This window comes from Rana temporaria, chromosome 13, assembly GCF_905171775.1.
Source record: "Rana temporaria chromosome 13, aRanTem1.1, whole genome shotgun sequence".
Classification (NCBI taxonomy): Eukaryota; Metazoa; Chordata; class Amphibia; order Anura; family Ranidae; genus Rana; species Rana temporaria.
In genome coordinates, this window is record NC_053501.1 from 114,961,860 (window position 1) to 114,979,795 (window position 17,936).

Genomic DNA, 17,936 nt, shown 5'->3' on the forward strand with positions numbered 1-17,936 from the left:
GGAAAGAAACAAAACAATCGGTGTGTAAAGTGTGGCCTATGGAAGAGCCCTAAGGCCATCATAAAAAAAAATAAAAAAAATAAAAATAAAAAAAAATTCTGAGCTTGGAGGTCGTAGTTCTGAGGTTGGAGGTCGTAGTTCTGAGGTTGGAGGTCGTAGTTCTGAGGTTGGAGGTCGTAGTTCTGAGGTTGGAGGTCGTAGTTCTGAGGTTGGAGGTCGTAGTTCTGAGGTTGGAGGTCGTAGTTCTGAGGTTGGAGGTCGTAGTTCTGAGGTTGGAGGTCGTAGTTCTGAGGTTGGAGGTCGTAGTTCTGAGGTTGGAGGTCGGTAGTTCTGAGGTTGGAGGTCGGTAGTTCTGAGGTTGGAGGTCGGTAGTTCTGAGGTTGGAGGTCGGTGGTTCTGAGGGTGGAGGTGGGAGGTTCTGAGGGTGGAGGTGGGAGGTTCTGAGGGTGGAGGTGGGAGGTTCTGAGCGTGGAGGTGGGAGGTTCTGAGCGTGGAGGTGGGAGGTTCTGAGCGTGGAGGTGGGTGGTTCTGAGCGTGGAGGTGGGAAGTTCTGAGCGCGGAGGTGGGAAGTTCTGAGCGTGGAGGTGGTAAGTTCCGAGTCACAATAGCCATTCACCGATCTGCCCAGGCCTGATTTTCCCCGCTTTGTAGATACGCGCCCGATAGAATGCAATTGTATCATTTTGTAATTTTACATTTTTGCAGACCCCTTCCCGAGGAGACAACCCCAGAGGAAGACTTGGATGCAAATGAAGAGGACCTGTCAGGTATGGAATGTGACTTTTCTTTTATGGATGTGTGACACCATTGTTTTTGAAAGTAGACACGTGCGATTTTGTTTTGTTCCGAATCAAAAAATTTGGACGAAATTTTCAGTATTCAGAGATTCGGATGAATTGAATTTGAGATCAAAAAAGTATTTTGAATTTGAACTCAAGATGGATTTCCAGTTTGAACTCCAAAGGGTTAGCAGTTTGAACTCCAAAGGGTTAGCAGTTTGAACTCCAAAGGGTTAGCAGTTTGAACTCCAAAGGGTTAGCAGTTTGAACTCCAAAGGGTTAGCAGTTTGAACTCCAAAGGGTTAGCAGTTTGAACTCCAAAGGGTTAGCAGTTTGAACTCCAAAGGGTTAGCAGTTTGAACTCCAAAGGGTTAGCAGTTTGAACTCCAAAGGGTTAACAGTTTGAACTCCAAAGGGTTAGCAGTTTGAACTCCAAAGGGTTAGCAGTTTGAACTCCAAAGGGTTAGCAGTTTGAACTCCAAAGGGTTAGCAGTTTGAACTCCAAAGGGTTAGCAGTTTGAACTCCAAAGGGTTAGCAGTTTGAACTCCAAAGGGTTAGCAGTTTGAACTCCAAAGGGTTAGCAGTTTGAACTCCAAAGGGTTAGCAGTTTGAACTCCAAAGGGTTACCAGTTTGAACACGAAAATGGCTTCCAATTGGAACACAAAAAGGGCTTCAAGGTCTTCCAATTGGAACTCGAAAAAGGGCTTCCAATTGGGACACGAAAAGGGCTTCAAAGTCTTTCAATTGGAACACGGAAAGGGTTTCAAGGTCTTTCAATTGGAACACGGAAAAGGGCTTCAAGGTCTTTCAATTGGGACTCGAAAAAGCCTTCCAATCGGCACTCGAAAAGGCCTTCTCATTGGGACTCGAAAAGGCCTTCTCATTGGGACTCGAAAAGGCCTTCTCATTGGGACACGAAAAGGCCTTCTCATTGGGACACGAAAAGGCCTTCTCATTGGGACACGAAAAGGCCTTCTCATTGGGACACGAAAAGGCCTTCTCATTGGGACACGAAAAGGCCTTCTCATTGGGACACGAAAAGGCCTTCTCATTGGGACACGAAAAGGCCTTCTCATTGGGACACGAAAAGGCCTTCTCATTGGGACACGAAAAGGCCTTCTCATTGGGACACGAAAAGGCCTTCTCATTGGGACACGAAAAGGCCTTCTCATTGGGACACGAAAAGGCCTTCTCATTGGGACACGAAAAGGCCTTCTCATTGGGACACGAAAAGGCCTTCTCATTGGGACACGAAAAGGCCTTCTCATTGGGACACGAAAAGGCCTTCTCATTGGGACACGAAAAGGCCTTCTCATTGGGACACGAAAATGCCTTCTCATTGGGACAACGAAAATGCCTTCTCATTGGGACACGAAAAGGCCTTCTCATTGGGACACGAAAAGGCCTTCTCATTGGGACACGAAAAGGCCTTCTCATTGGGACACGAAAAGGCCTTCTCATTGGGACACGAAAAGGCCTTCTCATTGGGACACGAAAAGGCCTTCTCATTGGGACACGAAAAGGCCTTCTCATTGGGACACGAAAAGGCCTTCTCATTGGGACACGAAAAGGCCTTCCCATTGGGACACGAAAAGGCCTTCCCATTGGGACACGAAAAGGCCTTCCCATTGGGACACGAAAAGGCCTTCCCATTGGGACACGAAAAGGCCTTCCCATTGGGACACGAAAAGGCCTTCCCATTGGGACACGAAAAGGCCTTCCCATTGGGACACGAAAAGGCCTTCCCATTGGGACACGAAAAGGCCTTCCCATTGGGACACGAAAAGGCCTTCCCATTGGGACACGAAAAGGCCTTCCCATTGGGACACGAAAAGGCCTTCTCATTGGGACACGAAAAGGCCTTCCCATTGGGACACGAAAAGGCCTTCCCATTGGGACACGAAAAGGCCTTCCCATTGGGACACGAAAAGGCCTTCCCATTGGGACACGAAAAGGCCTTCCCATTGGGACACGAAAAGGCCTTCCCATTGGGACACGAAAAGGCCTTCCCATTGGGACACGAAAAGGCCTTCCCATTGGGACACGAAAAGGGCTTGAAATTCGAACTCGAAACACGTACAGTAAGGTAAAAAAGTAAAATAAGATGTTGATTCCTACTTAGGCTTCTTTATAGAATAAAATAGAGTAGATTAAAAATTTTAAGGAATAGAATAGATTGGAAATTAAACAAATTCCAAAAACAAATTTATTAACTCAACAAACACATTCAAATCTAAATACTTATCTGAGAGACAGAGATTGCCCATTGACTGAAGAACCTCTAGCAACCTCTGGAGGAACCCTGGTTGAGAAACCCTGATATAGGCAAAACTCCTCTTCTTTTAAAGTATTTACCGCATGCTCATTATAACTATATTCTGGTCACAGCCGCACCCCCCAGCACCCTGGACCTGTGCGGGAACCGTCATGTTAAGAGGCGCTTGTCGGCCCCGGATATCAGTTTCAACCTGGAGAACAGTCAGGACTCGGCCACCTCAAGCGACATACGCGACCAGACCACCGACGAGGATCTCGACTTTGACGTTGACGATCTGGAGACGCCAAACAGCAGCGAGATGCTGGAATTTCCCTCTATGAGCCATGAGTTTGAGTGGGACGGTGAGTGACCATTCTCTGCCCTCTTCTGGTCTTCTGACTTTCTTTTCATATTTTGGTGAAGGTTGTGTGACTCTTGTTGGCCAACTTTTTGAGGTCCTAGGACTTTGATCTTGAAAGACTTTCATTTAATGTTGCTGAGATTTCTTCCAGGAGTTCTGAGGTCTGCTTGCAGACTATGACCATTGTAGGGATTACCACTATCCCTGTGCTGAGTTCCCGGGTCTGTACACCTGCTGTGCCCATTATGAGGGGTTACCACCATCCCTGTGCTGAGTTCCCAGGTCTGTACACCTGCTGTGCCCATTATGAGGGGTTCCCACCATCCCTGTGCTGAGTTCCCGGGTCTGTACACCTGCTGTGCCCATTATGAGGGGTTACCACCATCCCTGTGCTGAGTTCCCAGGTCTGTACACCTGCTGTGCCCATTATGAGGGGTTCCCACCATCCCTGTGCTGAGTTCCCGGGTCTGTACACCTGCTGTGCCCATTATGAGGGGTTCCCACCATCCCTGTGCTGAGTTCCCGGGTCTGTACACCTGCTGTGCCCATTATGAGGGGTTCCCACCATCCCCTGTGCTGAGTTCCCGGGTCTGTACACCTGCTGTGCCCATTATGAGGGGTTCCCACCATCCCTGTGCCGGACTGAACTCCCTAGCATTAAACTGGAGGGGGCGGACTGAACTCACTAGCATTAAACAGGAAGGGGCGGACTGAACTAACAAGCATTAAACAGGAAGGGGCGGACTGAACTAACTAGCATTAAACAGGAAGGGGCGGACTGAACTAACTAGCATTAAACAGGAAGAGGCGGACTGAACTAACTAGCATTAAACAGGAAGGGGCGGACTGAACTAACTAGTATTAAACAATAGTACTGCTAAACCATTAAAGTGAATAAAAATGTGATGTATTGTAGATTAGTCCATACATATAGTGGCCACATTAGTTTTCTTTTCAAAGGCTTTTGTTCCCCTTTCTTCTCACCCGGTGATCCTGCCAGTGACACACTTCCTGTCCTAGGGTGACACCGCTCACTGTATGTTCTTGTCCTAATTTGTTTGATTTCCCCACCAACAGACGACCTGCCGAAGGTGAACGGAACCCCGGAGGCGTCCTTTGTGGAGACCCTGGTGAGCGACATGGAGGACCAGAGCGGGCGGAGGTGGAGGATCTTCCTGATGGGGGAGCATAAGGTGGACATGACAGCCATAGAGCCGTACAGGAAGGTCGTCTCCCATGGAGGTAACCCAATGCTAGTTAGTTCAGTCCCCCCCAACCCTTCTATAATGCAAATTAATTTGGTCCTCCCCTCATTGTTAATACTAGTTAGTTCAGTTATCCCCTCCTGGTTTGTTTAGTACTCCCCTCCTGTTTAATGCTAATTAGTTCAGTCCTCCCCTTCTGTTTAATGCTAGTTAGTTCAGTCCTTCGTCCCCTCCTGGGTAATACTAGTTAGTCCAGTCCTCCCCTCCTGATTAATGCTAGTTAGTTCAGTCCTCCCCTCCTGATAAATGATAGTTAGTCCAGTCCTCCCCTCCTGATTAATGCTAGTTAGTTCAGTCCTCTCCTCCTGTTTAATGCTAGTTAGTTCAGTCCTTCCCTCCTGATTAATCCTAGTTAGTTCAGTCCTCCAGTTCAGTCCTCCCCTCCTGGTAAATGCTAGTTAGTCCAGTCCTCTCCTCCTGTTTAATGCTAGTTAGTTCAGTCCTCCAGTTCAGTCCTCTCCTCCTGTTTAATGCTAGTTAGTTCAGTCCTCTTCTCCAGGTAATACTAGTTAGTTCATTCCTCGTCTCCTGGTTAACTACAGTCCTCTCCTCCTGTTTAATGCTAGTTAGTTCAGTCCTCTCCTCCTGGTTAATGCTAGTTAGTTCAGTGCTCTCCTCCTGGTTTATTCTAGTTTTAGTCCTTCCCTCATTGTTAATACTAGTTGGTTCAGTCCTCTCCTCCTGATTAATGCTAGTTAGTTCAGTCCTCTCCTCCTGTTTAATGCTAGTTAGTTCAGTCCTCCCCTCCTGTTTAATGCTAGTTAGTTCACTCCTCCCCTCCTGGTTAATCCTAGTTAGTTCAGTCCTCCAGTTCAGTCCTCTGCTCCTGGTTAATGCTAGTTAGTTCAGTCCTCTCCTCCTGTTTAATGCTAGTTAGTTCAGTTCTCCCTTTCCATTTAATACTAGCTAGTTCAGTCCTCTCCTCCTGTTTAATGCTAGTGAGTTCAGTCCTCTCCTCCTGTTTAAAGCTAGTTAGTTCAGTCCGCCCCCTCCTGTTTAATGCTAGTTAGTTCCGTCCACCCCCTCCTGCTTTAATGCTAGTTAGTTCAGTTCTCCTCTCAGTGTTAATACTAGTTAGTTCAGTCCTCCCCTCTTGATTAATACTAGTTCAGTCCTCCCCTCCTGTTTTAATGATAGTTGGTTCAGTCCTCAGTTCTGTACTTGTGGGAAGGAAAATTGTTTTGGATTCATCTTCTTCTATATTCTGCAAAATATTATTATCATTATTTTCTTAGGCTATTACGGTAACAGTTTAAACGCAATCGTGGTTTTTGCCACATGTTACTTACCAGAAAGCAGTATTCCAAATTACCAATACATCATGGATAATCTGTTCAGGTATGTTTGAATGACTTCTACTTTACCAGGTGAGCAATGAAATGTGCCCAGGATAGGTGTACCAGGATAGGTGTACCCGCATTACCTCGATTACTGTGTCATTTATACTCCTTAGAATATATAATATCTGAACCCTGAGAAAGGGAGAATTTTGAGCCCCCGAAACGTGTTGGTGTTTGTTTTTTGTTTTTTTTGCTTTTTAGTCCAATGCACTCATTGGTGCAATAAAAACTTGAAAGAGGTAATAAATAGCCCTTTCCCATTCTAATCAAATCAACAACAAAAAAAAGGTGGATTTGGGCTTTATAAACTTTAGGAGTGTCCCCATCGGATGATTTCCATTACTTCCTGTTTCGGTGACAACTGTAAGTTTTGATGCTCCGTCACTGTATGCTGCAAAGGTTTGGCTTTAGCTGCTCATGCCGGTTTCTAGAGACGTCTTTGTAATGTTTTAACCTGGGTGAAAAAAAAATTGGAAAGCTGTATTGTATGTAAACAATTTTTTTTTTTTATTTTTTTTTTACAACATTGCGATTAAATATTTTTTGAAGAAATGGGAGCAAAGTGCAGCAAAATAAAAAAGCTGTTGACAGGCTCAATTCACAAAACTCAAACACAAGGATAAGGATCCTTTTTATTTTAGTCATGTGACTGTACTTTTAAAATCTCATTGGCTGAACTTTAGAGTGTGTGTGTGTATATATGTGTCTATTATAAAAAATTATATATGTATTTTTTAATTATTATATATATATATATATATATATATATATATATATATATATATATATATATATATATATATATATATATTATTAATAATTAAAAATATTAAATATAAATATTTATTATAATATTTATATTTAATATTATATATATTTAATAAAATAAATATATATTATTTAAATAAATATAAATAAATATATATATATATATATATATATATATATATATATATATATATATATATATATATATATATATATATATATATATATATATATATATATATATATATATTTTAAATATAAATATTAAAATAAAAAATATTTAAAATTATTATTAAGTGTGTGTATATGTGTGTATGTGTATGTGTGTGTGTATATATATATATATATATATATATATATATATATATATATATATATATATATATATATATATATATATATATATATATATATATATATATATATATATATATATATATATATATATATATATATATATATATATATATATATATATATATATATATTCTTAAAAATAATTTAAAATATTTTCATATTTATATAAATATTCTTAATGATAATTAAAAATATTTTCATATTTATATAAATATTCTTAATGATAATTAAAAATATTTTCATATTTATATAAATATTCTTAATGATAATTAAAAATAAATTATATATGATTTTTTTTTCTAATAATTATTAATTATAAATTATTAATAGATAAATAATAATTTATATTTATTATCTAATAAAATATTATTATTATTTATTTTTATTATTAATAATCATTGTTATATAATCTTTTTATTTTATTTTTTTATAAGTATCAATTATCCTTGTGTGTTAGATTTGTGAATTGGGTCTTTTATAATGAGGTCCCCATGGCTGGCAGCCTGTGCTGGCTATAATACTGTATAACCAGTAGATGGCAGCATTGTATCATTGAGGATATAAAGCTTATGGTGACGCACTATAGTGTAAGCAGGGACTGATGTGAACGTACATTACTACATTACATTGCCAAAAGTATTGGGACACCTGCCTTTACACATGAACTCCCAGTCTTATAGCTAGATTCACGTAGTTTGCCGCAACTTTAAGGCGGCGTAGCGTATCGTATTTACGCTACGCCGCCTTAAGTCAGAGAGGCAAGTACTGTATTCTCAAAGTACTTGCCTCCTAACTTACGGCGGCGTAGCGTAAATGCGGCGGGCGCAAGCGCGCCTAATTCAAAATAGGCTGAGGGGGCGTGTTTTATATTAATATGCTTTGACCTGACGTGATTGACTTTTGTTTTGGAACGGCGCATGCGCCGTCCGCCTACATTTCCCAGTGTGCATTGCGGCTAAATACGCCGCACGGTCCTATTTATTTCGACGTGGACGTAAATGACGTAAATCACTATTCACGGACGACTTGCGCAAACGACGTACAATTTTCGAATTTCGAAGCGGGAACCGCGGCCATACTTTAACATTGGCTACTCCACCTAGGGGGCATCTTTAACTTTAGGCGGCCTATCTCTTATGGAAACGGCGTATCTGTACTGCGTCGGCCGGGCGTACGTTTGTGAATAGGCGTATCTAGTGATTTACATATTCTACGCCGATCTTGCAGCAAATCTGGCGCAGAGACCCCCCCCTCGCATCCCCAACCAGGCTAGGGTTGTTGGAAAGAGGCCTAGGTGTTTTTGGGGGAAGGGGGCACGCTATTTTTTTATAAATGTTTTCAGAGTTTTTATTTGCCGGCAATTCTGTTTTACATTCAGCAGTCTGTTGGGAAGCCCGCTGACAGCTGCTGATGAGTCATCGGTCGTTATGGACACGGCGCCCGGCTTCCCGCCCCCTCTCCTTAACAACCCGCTATTTCTTCACACACAATTCGGATCGGTCATTTTTTCGACCAAACCTAATTCAAATCGGTCTGAAAAGTAGAAACAAAGAAAAATGTATTTCAACGAAATTCGTTACTATTGTCATTTTGGAGATTCGGATACATTTGAATAACTATAAGGCTCCATTACGCGGCGTATTTTGCCGCGAGTGTGTAACTTTTTTTTTTTTTTTTTTTTTTACAAAGCCTTGCCATTGCTTTGTATGGCCGAACGCCAATGCCGCCTGAAAAAAAGGGTCCGGGACTTTTTTTTCAGGCGGCAGGTGTACGGCGTCTATGAGATGTGAACCATCTCCATAGACAGCAATGGGAATTCTCCCCTCTAGCGGCACAAGCGTCCGGCGTCGGGCGTTTTGTCGCCTAGATGTGAATGGGCTCTAAAAATGTGTCCAAATTTACATTCGGAAGCGAAACAAATTGCACGTCTATTTCTGGTACACTGCACTTTAGCACCCTAAATATCAGTCCAGTAGGGTTTATATCTGTGTTGAGTGTCATGCCACTGGATCACCTGACCTGTTTTTTGCCGTACACACAGGTATATCATCGGGACGCTGGATTTGTTGGTCGCTGATGATTACATGCTCATCTACCTGAGCGGGTGTACCTCGCGAAGCAAAATCCCACCGATTGGTTGGCTCAAACGTTGCTATCGGGCCACCGGGAGGCGGTAAGTGGTAAAAGGCAGTCTCTGAGTGCGTGACAGGTACACTTTTACAGCTTGGAGCAGTTAGTGATTTTTCTTTTTGTTTGGTAAATTGCCCTCTTGGCTTCCTACAATTCTGGTTTTGAGATTGGTGCTCCTGGGTTCCCAGCTCCGCCCATCTTCCTTCATCGTGACGAGGGAGACAATGGTCACCAAGGATATTCCTTCACTTCCTGTCTCAGGTTACAATGGTCACCAAGGATATTCCTTCACTTCTTGTCTCGGGTGACAATGGTCACCAAGGATTTTCCTTCACTTCCTGTCTCAGGTGACAATGGTCACCAAGGATTTTCCTTCACTTCCTGTCTCAGGTGACAATGGGCACCAAGGATTTTCCTTCACTTCCTGTCTCAGGTGACAATGATCACCAAGGATTTTCCTTCACTTCCTGTCTGTGACAATGGTCACCAAGGATTTTCCTTCACTTCCTGTCTCAGGTGACAATGATCACCAAGGATGTTCCTTCACTTCCTGTCCCAGGTGACAATGGTCACCAAGGATGTTCCTTCACTTCCTGATTCAGGTGACAATGGTCACCAAGGATTTTCCTTCACTTCTTGTGTCTCAGGTGACAATGGTCACCATTGATTTCCCTTCACTTCCTGATTCAGGTGACAATGGTCACCAAGGATTTTCCTTCACTTCTTGTGTCTCAGGTGACAATGGTCACCATTGATTTCCCTTCACTTCCTGTCTCAGGTGACAATGGTCACCAAAGATTTTCCTTCACTTTCCTGTCTGTGACAATGGTCACCAAGGATTTTCCTTCACTTCTTGTCTCAGGTGACAATGGTCACCAAGGATTTTCCTTCACTTCCTGTCTAAGGTGACAATGGTCACCATGGATATTCCTTCACTTCCTGTCTCAGGTGACAATGGTCACCAAGGATTTTCCTTCACTTCTTGTCTCAGGTGACAATGGTCACCAAGGATTTTCCTTCACTTCCTGTCTAAGGTGACAATGGTCACCAAGGATTTTCCTTCACTTCCTGTCTCAGGTGACAATGGTCACCAAGGATATTCCTTCACTTCTTGTCTCAGGTGACAATGGTCACCAAGGATTTTCCTTCACTTCCTCTCAGGTGACAATGGTCACCAAGCATTTTCTTTCACTTCCTGTCTCAGGTGACAATGGTCACCAAGGATTTTCTTTCACTTCCTCTCAGGTGACAATGGTCACCAAGGATTTTCTTTCACTTCCTGTCTGTGACAACAGTCACCACCAGGATTTTCCCTTCACTTTCTTTCTCGGGTGACAACAGTCACCAGGTTCCAACCCTTCACAAATCCATCCAAAACTAAAATAAAATAAAGTTTTGCATTTAGAAAGAGTGCAGCAGTAAGAGTGAGACTCTCCTCCTGATGTCTCTAAAGCTTGACGTTAGTGCTGCTCTACTGGCATAGGAAAAAAATCTTCTTTTGCTGCAAGGCTGTTGCCTTTCTTTTTGTTTTTCATTTTAGGTTAAAGAAAAATCTGAAGTCGGTGTTGATCGTTCACCCCACGTGGTACGTGAGAGCCCTGCTGGCCATCATACGGCCCTTTATCAGGTTAGTGGACTCCTGTAGGTTTGTTCTTATAAATAAATGAGGAATTTGCAAAATCTATTAACCGATTTGAATGGAAAGCTTTCATCCACAAACACATTGGCAACTCGCATGAAGTACGCTTGTGGAGGGCGCCTACTAAGTTCAGCATTAAACCATTTATGGTATGATAAAAACGAATTGGCAACTCACATGAAGTATGTTTGTGGAGGGCGCCATCAAGGGTACTTTTGGTACTACATCATACAAAGACATTGTAGACAATTGGGCTCTTCCAACCTTGCGGTAACCATTTGGGGAACCCTATACTGTTACCCTTGTGTACAAAACTAGCTCTATTAAGACTTGGTTTGATTAGTTTGGTCTGGAGGAGTGTCCTCCATACAGCCCCGACCTCAACCCTACTGACCACTTTTGGAATGAATTGGAGCGTTGATTGCAAGCCAGGTCTTCTCATCCAACATTAGTACCGGTGGGCAACTCCCTAAAGACATGGTTTGTCCATTTTGGTGTGAAGGACCTCGAATGGCCCACACAGAGCCCTGACCTCAACCCTACTGAATACCCTTAGGATGAATTGGAACGTTGATTGAAAGCCAGGTGTTCCCATCCAACGTTACTAGCTTTTGGACAGCTCCCTAAAGACATGGTTTGTCCATTTCGGTGTGAAGGACCTCGAATGGCCCACACAGAGCCCTGACCTCAAACCTACTGAATACCCTTAGGATGAATTGGAACGTTGATTGAAAGCCAGGTCTTCCCATCTAACGTTACTAACTGTTGGACAGCTCCCTAAAGACATGGTTTGTCCATTTTGGTGTGGAGGACCTCGAATGGTTCACACAGAGCCCTGACCTCAACTCTACTGATTACCTTTGAGATTAATTGGAATGTTGATTTCGAGACAGGTCTTCTCATCCAACGTCAGTACCTGACCTCATAAATGGTTGCCAGCTTCATAAGGAAATGGTCTGACCAGGTTAGTGAGGAAGAACCCAAGTGTCCTCTACCGGGACTCGACTTCAACCTCAAGCCTACTGAACACCTTTGAGATTAACTGAAATGTTGATTTTTCGAGCCAGGATTTCGAGCCAATATCAGTACCTGACCTCATAATGGTGGCCAGCTCCATAAGGAAATGGTTTGACCAGTTTGTTGTGGAGGAACTCAAGTGTCCTCTACCGGGACTCGACTTCAACCTCAAGCCTACTGAACACCTTTTGAGAAGAACTGAAATGTTGATTGCATACCGATGTTGGATGAGTAATCTCATCCAACATCAGTACCTGACCTCCATAAATGGTGGCCAACTCCACATAAATGGTGGCCAACTCCACATACATGGTTTGACTTGTTTGGTGTGGAGGAACTTGAGTTTCCTCCACAGAGCCCCAACCTCAACCCTGCTAAACACCATTGGGATGAATTGGAATGTTGATTTCAAGCCAAGTCTTCTTATCCAAAATGAGTACCTAACCTCATAAATGGTGGCCAGCTTCATAAGGAAATGGTTTGACCAGGTTAGTGAGGAACTCAAGTCTCCTCTACAGGGACTCGATTTCAACCTCAAGCCTACTGAACACCTTTGAGATGAACTGAAATGTTGATTTTTCGAGCAAGGATTTCGAGCCAATATGGTGGCCAGCTTCATAAGCCTACTGAACACCTTTGAGATTAATTGAAATGTTGATTTTTCGAGCCAGGATTTCGAGCTTTATGCACCTATTTAAGAATTTAAGTATCAATAGCTGATAGAATTAAACGTGTGTATATGTGTATATATTTATATTTATATATATATATATATATATATATATATATATATATATATATATATATATATATATATATATATATATATATATATATATTAGTACAATGGAACCTCAGATTACGAGTATAATCCGTTCCAGGAGAATGCTCGTAATCCAAAGTACTCGCATATCAAAGCGAGTTTCCCCATTGAAGTCAATAGAAATGAAAATGGTTTGTTGCGCATTGACTTCAATGGCATGCAATACCGCATGCGGCCAGAGGTGGGGGGGGCGCCAAAGAGCTTCGGAAATGGCCGGGAAAGGCCTGAGGACACCTCGGCTGACCTTGGCAAACCTCGGAAACTGAGTATTTCCGTGTCTTTCTGTGTTTTTCCAAATGGCGCCATTCGGCTCTGCTTGGCTCCGGCGCCCCCTCACCTCAGGCCAAACGCCGTACTGCACGCCGTTTTGCCCTGAATCCTGCTCGTTTCGCGAGACAACACTTGCAAACCGAGTCAGGATTTATAAAAAATATATATTGCTCGTATTGCAAAACGATTGTTAACCGCGTTGCTCGCAATCCGAGGTTCTACTGTACTTTCAATAAAATTTGATTTTGAACAATAAGGTCAAAGACTAATTCAGCACAGGGGGAGGCAGAAGGGCATCAGGAGGGCAAAGTACAAGTTCTTGGATTCCGCTCAGGACAAGTCCATCATCCTGGGAAAACTTAGTAATAGATGTAACTAGATGTGATTGGTCAGTTTTCCACAAACATTTGGCCATGTATTGAACCTTTTTACCACCGTATGGAAGCCTGCAACTAGATAAGATGTACATTTTTATGTTTTTCAATTCCTAATACTTTTTTTTTTTTTAATATATCTATTTCAGTGCCAAGTTTATTAGGAAGGTGGCTTTTGTTAAAAATTTGACAGAACTTTCACAACTGGTGTCACTGGATCCCCTCCATATACCGGACTGTATAGAACAGTGAGTAAATGCTTTGTAGCTTAAACTTCAACCAAAATGTTTTTAGTTTTGGATAGTGTGGGGGTTGTTAAAACTTCTATCTAGTTTTTATTGCTGTCTGAGACTCTTTATTTTGGGGAGGTCTTCTGCCAGGGTCAGGAAGTCAGGGAGTCAGAGGTCACCAAAGAGTTACTTGTTTATCTACTGCCTGACCACACATGCTGTCCTCCTCCAGCATCCAAATGTACACCGTGTGAGGTCAGGTGGTTGACGGTGCAGCAGCTGTTGGTCCTTAGGTCACCTCTTGCTCAAGCTGACCAAGCAATAGTTTACATATATCTAAAACTAAAATTTGGGGGCTCTTTGTTCCCTTCTCTTTTGGCACCTGGTAACCTTCACCTTCATACCCCCTCTACTTTCTTTTTGTTCTTTCTTTCCTTTTATACATTGTCTTCTCCAGGGCTTTTTCAGCAGGAACACAGAGAAATACAGTTCTGCCCCCTTCAGCGCTGACTGTATGTAATGGCAAAGTTTGCTGGGGGAGGTCTACTATTGTTGCTGGGGGAGGTCTACTATTGTTGCTGGGGGAGGTCTACTATTGTTGCTGGGGGAGGTCTACTATTGTTTCCGGGGGAGGTCTACTATTGTTTCCGGGGGAGGTCTACTATTGTTTGCCGGGGGAGGTCTACTATTGTTTGCCGGGGGAGGTCTACTATTGTTGCCGGGGGAGGTCTACTATTGTTGCCGGGGGAGGTCTACTATTGTTGCCGGGGGAGGTCTACTATTGTTGCCGGGGGAGGTCTACTATTGTTGCCGGGGGAGGTCTACTATTGTTGCCGGGGGGAGGTCTATTGTTGCCGGGGGGAGGTCTATTGTTTTTGAATGAGGTCTTATGTTGCTGGGAAGGATCTGTTGATGCTGGCTGCTGGGGATTCTATTGATGTTGGCTGCTGGGAAATCAGTTGCTGGTGAGGGATCTATTGTATCTTGAGGGATCTTATGTTGCTTGGAGGGTCCATTGATGCTGGCTTCTGGAGGGTCTATTGATGCTGGCTGCTTGAGGGTCTATTGATGCTGGCTGCTTGAGGGTCTATTGATGCTGGCTGCTTGAGGGTCTATTGATGCTGGCTGCTGGAGGGTCCATTGATGCTGGCTGCTGGAGGGTCCATTGATGCTGGCTGCTGGAGGGTCCATTGATGCTGGCTGCTGGAGGGTCCATTGATGCTGGCTGCTGGAGGGGCCATTGATGCTGGCTGCTGGAGGGTCCATTGATGCTGGCTGCTGGAGGGTCCATTGATGCTGGCTGCTGGAGGGTCCATTGATGCTGGCTGCTGGAGGGTCCATTGATGCTGGCTGCTGGAGGGTCCATTGATGCTGGCTGCTGGAGGGTCCATTGATGCTGGCTGCTGGAGGGTCCATTGATGCTGGCTGCTGGAGGGTCCATTGATGCTGGCTGCTGGAGGGTCCATTGATGCTGGCTGCTGGAGGGTCCATCGATGCTGGCTGCTGGAGGGTCCATCGATGCTGGCTGCTGGAGGGTCCATCGATGCTGGCTGCTGGAGGGTCCATCGATGCTGGCTGCTGGAGGGTCCATCGATGCTGGCTGCTGGAGGGTCCATTGATGCTGGTGAAGGACCTATTTTTTTCTTCAGGGGTCTTATGTTGCTGGGAGGTTCCATTTAATGCTGGCTGCTGGGAAATCCATTGTTGCTGGCAGGGGTATATTGTTGCTGGTGAGGGATCTATTGTATCTTGAGGTGTCTTACATTGCTGGGAGGAATCTCCTGTTGAGGAAGGGTCCATTGATGTTGGCTTCTGGGGTGTCTATTCATGGTGGCTACTGGGAAAGCTATTTCCGATGGGGGATCTATTGTTTCTGGGGAGGGGGGTCTATTTTACTGCCTTTTTTTTAATTGACAAATTCCATAGAAATTACTTAGCCTTACCAAATGAATGGGCAGTACTGGGAGGTGGGTAGGGGGTGGAACCAAGGGACAGTGCTGAGGGGTGGAACCAAGGGACAGTGCTCAGGGGTGGAACCAAGGGACAGTGCTCAGGGGTGGGGACAAGGGGTGAGTCAGAAGGGAGGGGGGGATACCTGCACCTATTCTCTGAGGGAAAAAAAGCCCTGGTCTTCTTCATGTTCTTTTCCCTTCTATACGGCCTACCCGTCTGGTGGAAATTACGACGCCAATCTATCTCCTCTCAGATCCTCCCCGAATTCTTCATACGCCCGGCCCTAGTGATGACCATGGAAGAGTTTCTAATTTTTCCTCCCTTTTTTTTTTTTTTTTTTTTTTTTTTTTTTATAGGAAATTCCTAATCTCCAGATTTGATGATTTGTATCTTTTTTCTAGGTTGGACCTTGAACTGAAGCGGTAAGACTGAGGACCTCGGAGGATTGGAAATGCTGCCTGGGGGGCTACAATGATGGAAGACAACCTTTTTTTGGGAATTGCTGTCGGATTTTACAGAGACAAATGGGCAATGGACTGACCCCAGGAGGCCTGGGCCTGTGGCTGTTTGGTGTGACCCCTGTTGGTGGTATTTTGTACACATTTTTTTTTCCATTTTTATGGTGAAGAGGCTCACATATGGTGCTGGACTAAGCAGTGCCGGGACAAGGTCATCCAGCTCCCAGTGAAAAGATGCCAAACTGCCCCCCTCCTTTCCCTTAGATGCCAAACTGCCCCCATCCTGCCCACCCCTTGTCCTGGCCCTGCTGACAAGGACTATGCTACACCTCCGGGGACAACCAACGTCTATGGTTGTACGGTGGCCAAATATCTTACAAAATTGAAAAAATTGTTTTTGTGATGGGGGGGGATACCGGTAGTGCTGCTTTGATCATCCAAGATGGTGCCATTGCTAAAGAGACGCATCTAAGGTCTCCCAGATCTTCTTCCTTGCCCTCGGGTGTTCCATGTATTTTACCTGAAATTGGGTCGTTAAAGTGAAAACCTTTGTGAGACGTTGGCGGTGGAAGCGACCACAGTCCTAGTTCCAGAGTGGAGATATTTTTTTTTTTTTTTTTTTACTGTCCAGCTTGCATCTAAGGTCTCCCAGATCTTCTTCCTTGCCCTCGGGTGTTCTGTGTATTTTACCTGAAATTATGTCGTTAAAGTGAAAACCTTCGTGAGACATTGGCGGTGGAAGCGACCACAGTCCTAGTTCCAGAGTGGAGACTTTTTTTTTTTTTTTTACTGTCCAGCTTGCGTCTAAGGTCTCCCAGATCTTCTTCCTTGCCCTCGGGTGTTCCGTGTATTTTACCTGAAATTGGGTCGTTAAAGTGAAAACCTTCGTGAGACGTTGGCGGTGGAAGCGACCACAGTCCTAGTTCCAGAGTGGAGACTTTTTTTTTTTTTTTTACTGTCCAGCTTGCGTCTAAGGTCTCCCAGATCTTCTTCCTTGCCCTCGGGTGTTCCGTGTATTTTACCTGAAATTGGGTCGTTAAAGTGAAAACCTTCGTGAGACGTTGGCGGTGGAAGCGACCACAGTCCTAGTTCCAGAGTGGAGACTTTTTTTTTTTTTTTTTTTTTTACTGTCCAGCTTGCGTCTAAGGTCTCTCAGATCTTCTTCCTTGCCCACGGGTGTTCTGTGTATTTTACCTGAAATTGGGTCGTTAAAGTGAAACTTCAGTTCGTTTTAAAAAGTTTTGTAGCGAGTGGGGAAGGGTTGGATCCCATGTCTTTTTTTATTATTATTATTTCTGTGTCCCCATGGAGGAAAATACCCTTATTGCTTGCCTCTTTTTAACTGCCTTTGTGTATATTATCCATGTATATATTTCTGTATTCGTCTTTTGCCTCTTTTGGAGGGTGTGGTCTTCAGAATAGACATCATGCATTCTTTCTTTGTGTTTTTGTAGGTGCTAATAAACTATTTTTTTGTAAAGTGGATATTGCCGATTGTCTATACTGTATAACGGAGGACTCCAAACTTTTCGGGGGGGGGGGGGGCCAGATTGTGTGCCAGTGGGGATAGAAAATCAGAGGCGGCTCTTTAATTAGGCTAACTAGGCGTTCAACAAAATAGCAGGTGCAATCGGCGCAAAAAAATGTGTAAATAAACCCCCCTTATGCTAGCTGAACACTATAGAATTAACACAAAATTCCGGTGACAAATATAATTAGGCGGTCGCCTAAGGCCTCACACTCGCAGGGGCCTCGCGGCCGCCCAACTTGCTCAATGCATTACCCCAGTTTTGAGGGACAGGGGACCTTAACGCTGCTGTGCTCAGGCAGCGTTAAGAGCCGTGACTCAGGAGCGGTGCCGCCAGAGTCCCTAGCAACCAATGAATATCGGTGACACCACCACTTGTGGTGTC

General features: G+C 43.9%; 1 protein-coding gene and 1 long non-coding RNA gene across 6 annotated transcripts in view; both read left to right on the plus strand.

Annotated features, from left to right (window-relative positions):
- Positions 1-16,489, plus strand: part of LOC120921080 (bcl-2/adenovirus E1B 19 kDa-interacting protein 2-like protein) — a 39,368-nt gene extending 22,879 nt beyond the window's left edge. For 4 of the 5 annotated variants that reach the window (XM_040333718.1, XM_040333719.1, XM_040333721.1 and 1 more), the window contains exons 3-10: positions 706-767; positions 3,170-3,400; positions 4,477-4,641; positions 5,900-6,002; positions 9,171-9,302; positions 10,800-10,886; positions 13,532-13,630; positions 15,967-16,489. In XM_040333718.1, coding sequence (XP_040189652.1) covers positions 706-767; positions 3,170-3,400; positions 4,477-4,641; positions 5,900-6,002; positions 9,171-9,302; positions 10,800-10,886; positions 13,532-13,630; positions 15,967-15,991 — 904 coding nt within the window. In that variant the 3' untranslated portion in view covers positions 15,992-16,489. The remainder of the gene's footprint in view (positions 1-705; positions 768-3,169; positions 3,401-4,476; positions 4,642-5,899; positions 6,003-9,170; positions 9,303-10,799; positions 10,887-13,531; positions 13,631-15,966) is intronic. The other variant, XM_040333720.1, reaches the window with a different exon arrangement.
- Positions 16,490-16,495: 6 nt separating this feature from the next.
- On the plus strand, positions 16,496-17,508 carry LOC120921082. Its single transcript, XR_005744828.1, has 2 exons — positions 16,496-16,991; positions 17,171-17,508. It is a non-coding gene; the product is annotated as an uncharacterized LOC120921082 (long non-coding RNA).
- The last annotated feature ends 428 nt before the right edge of the window (positions 17,509-17,936 follow it).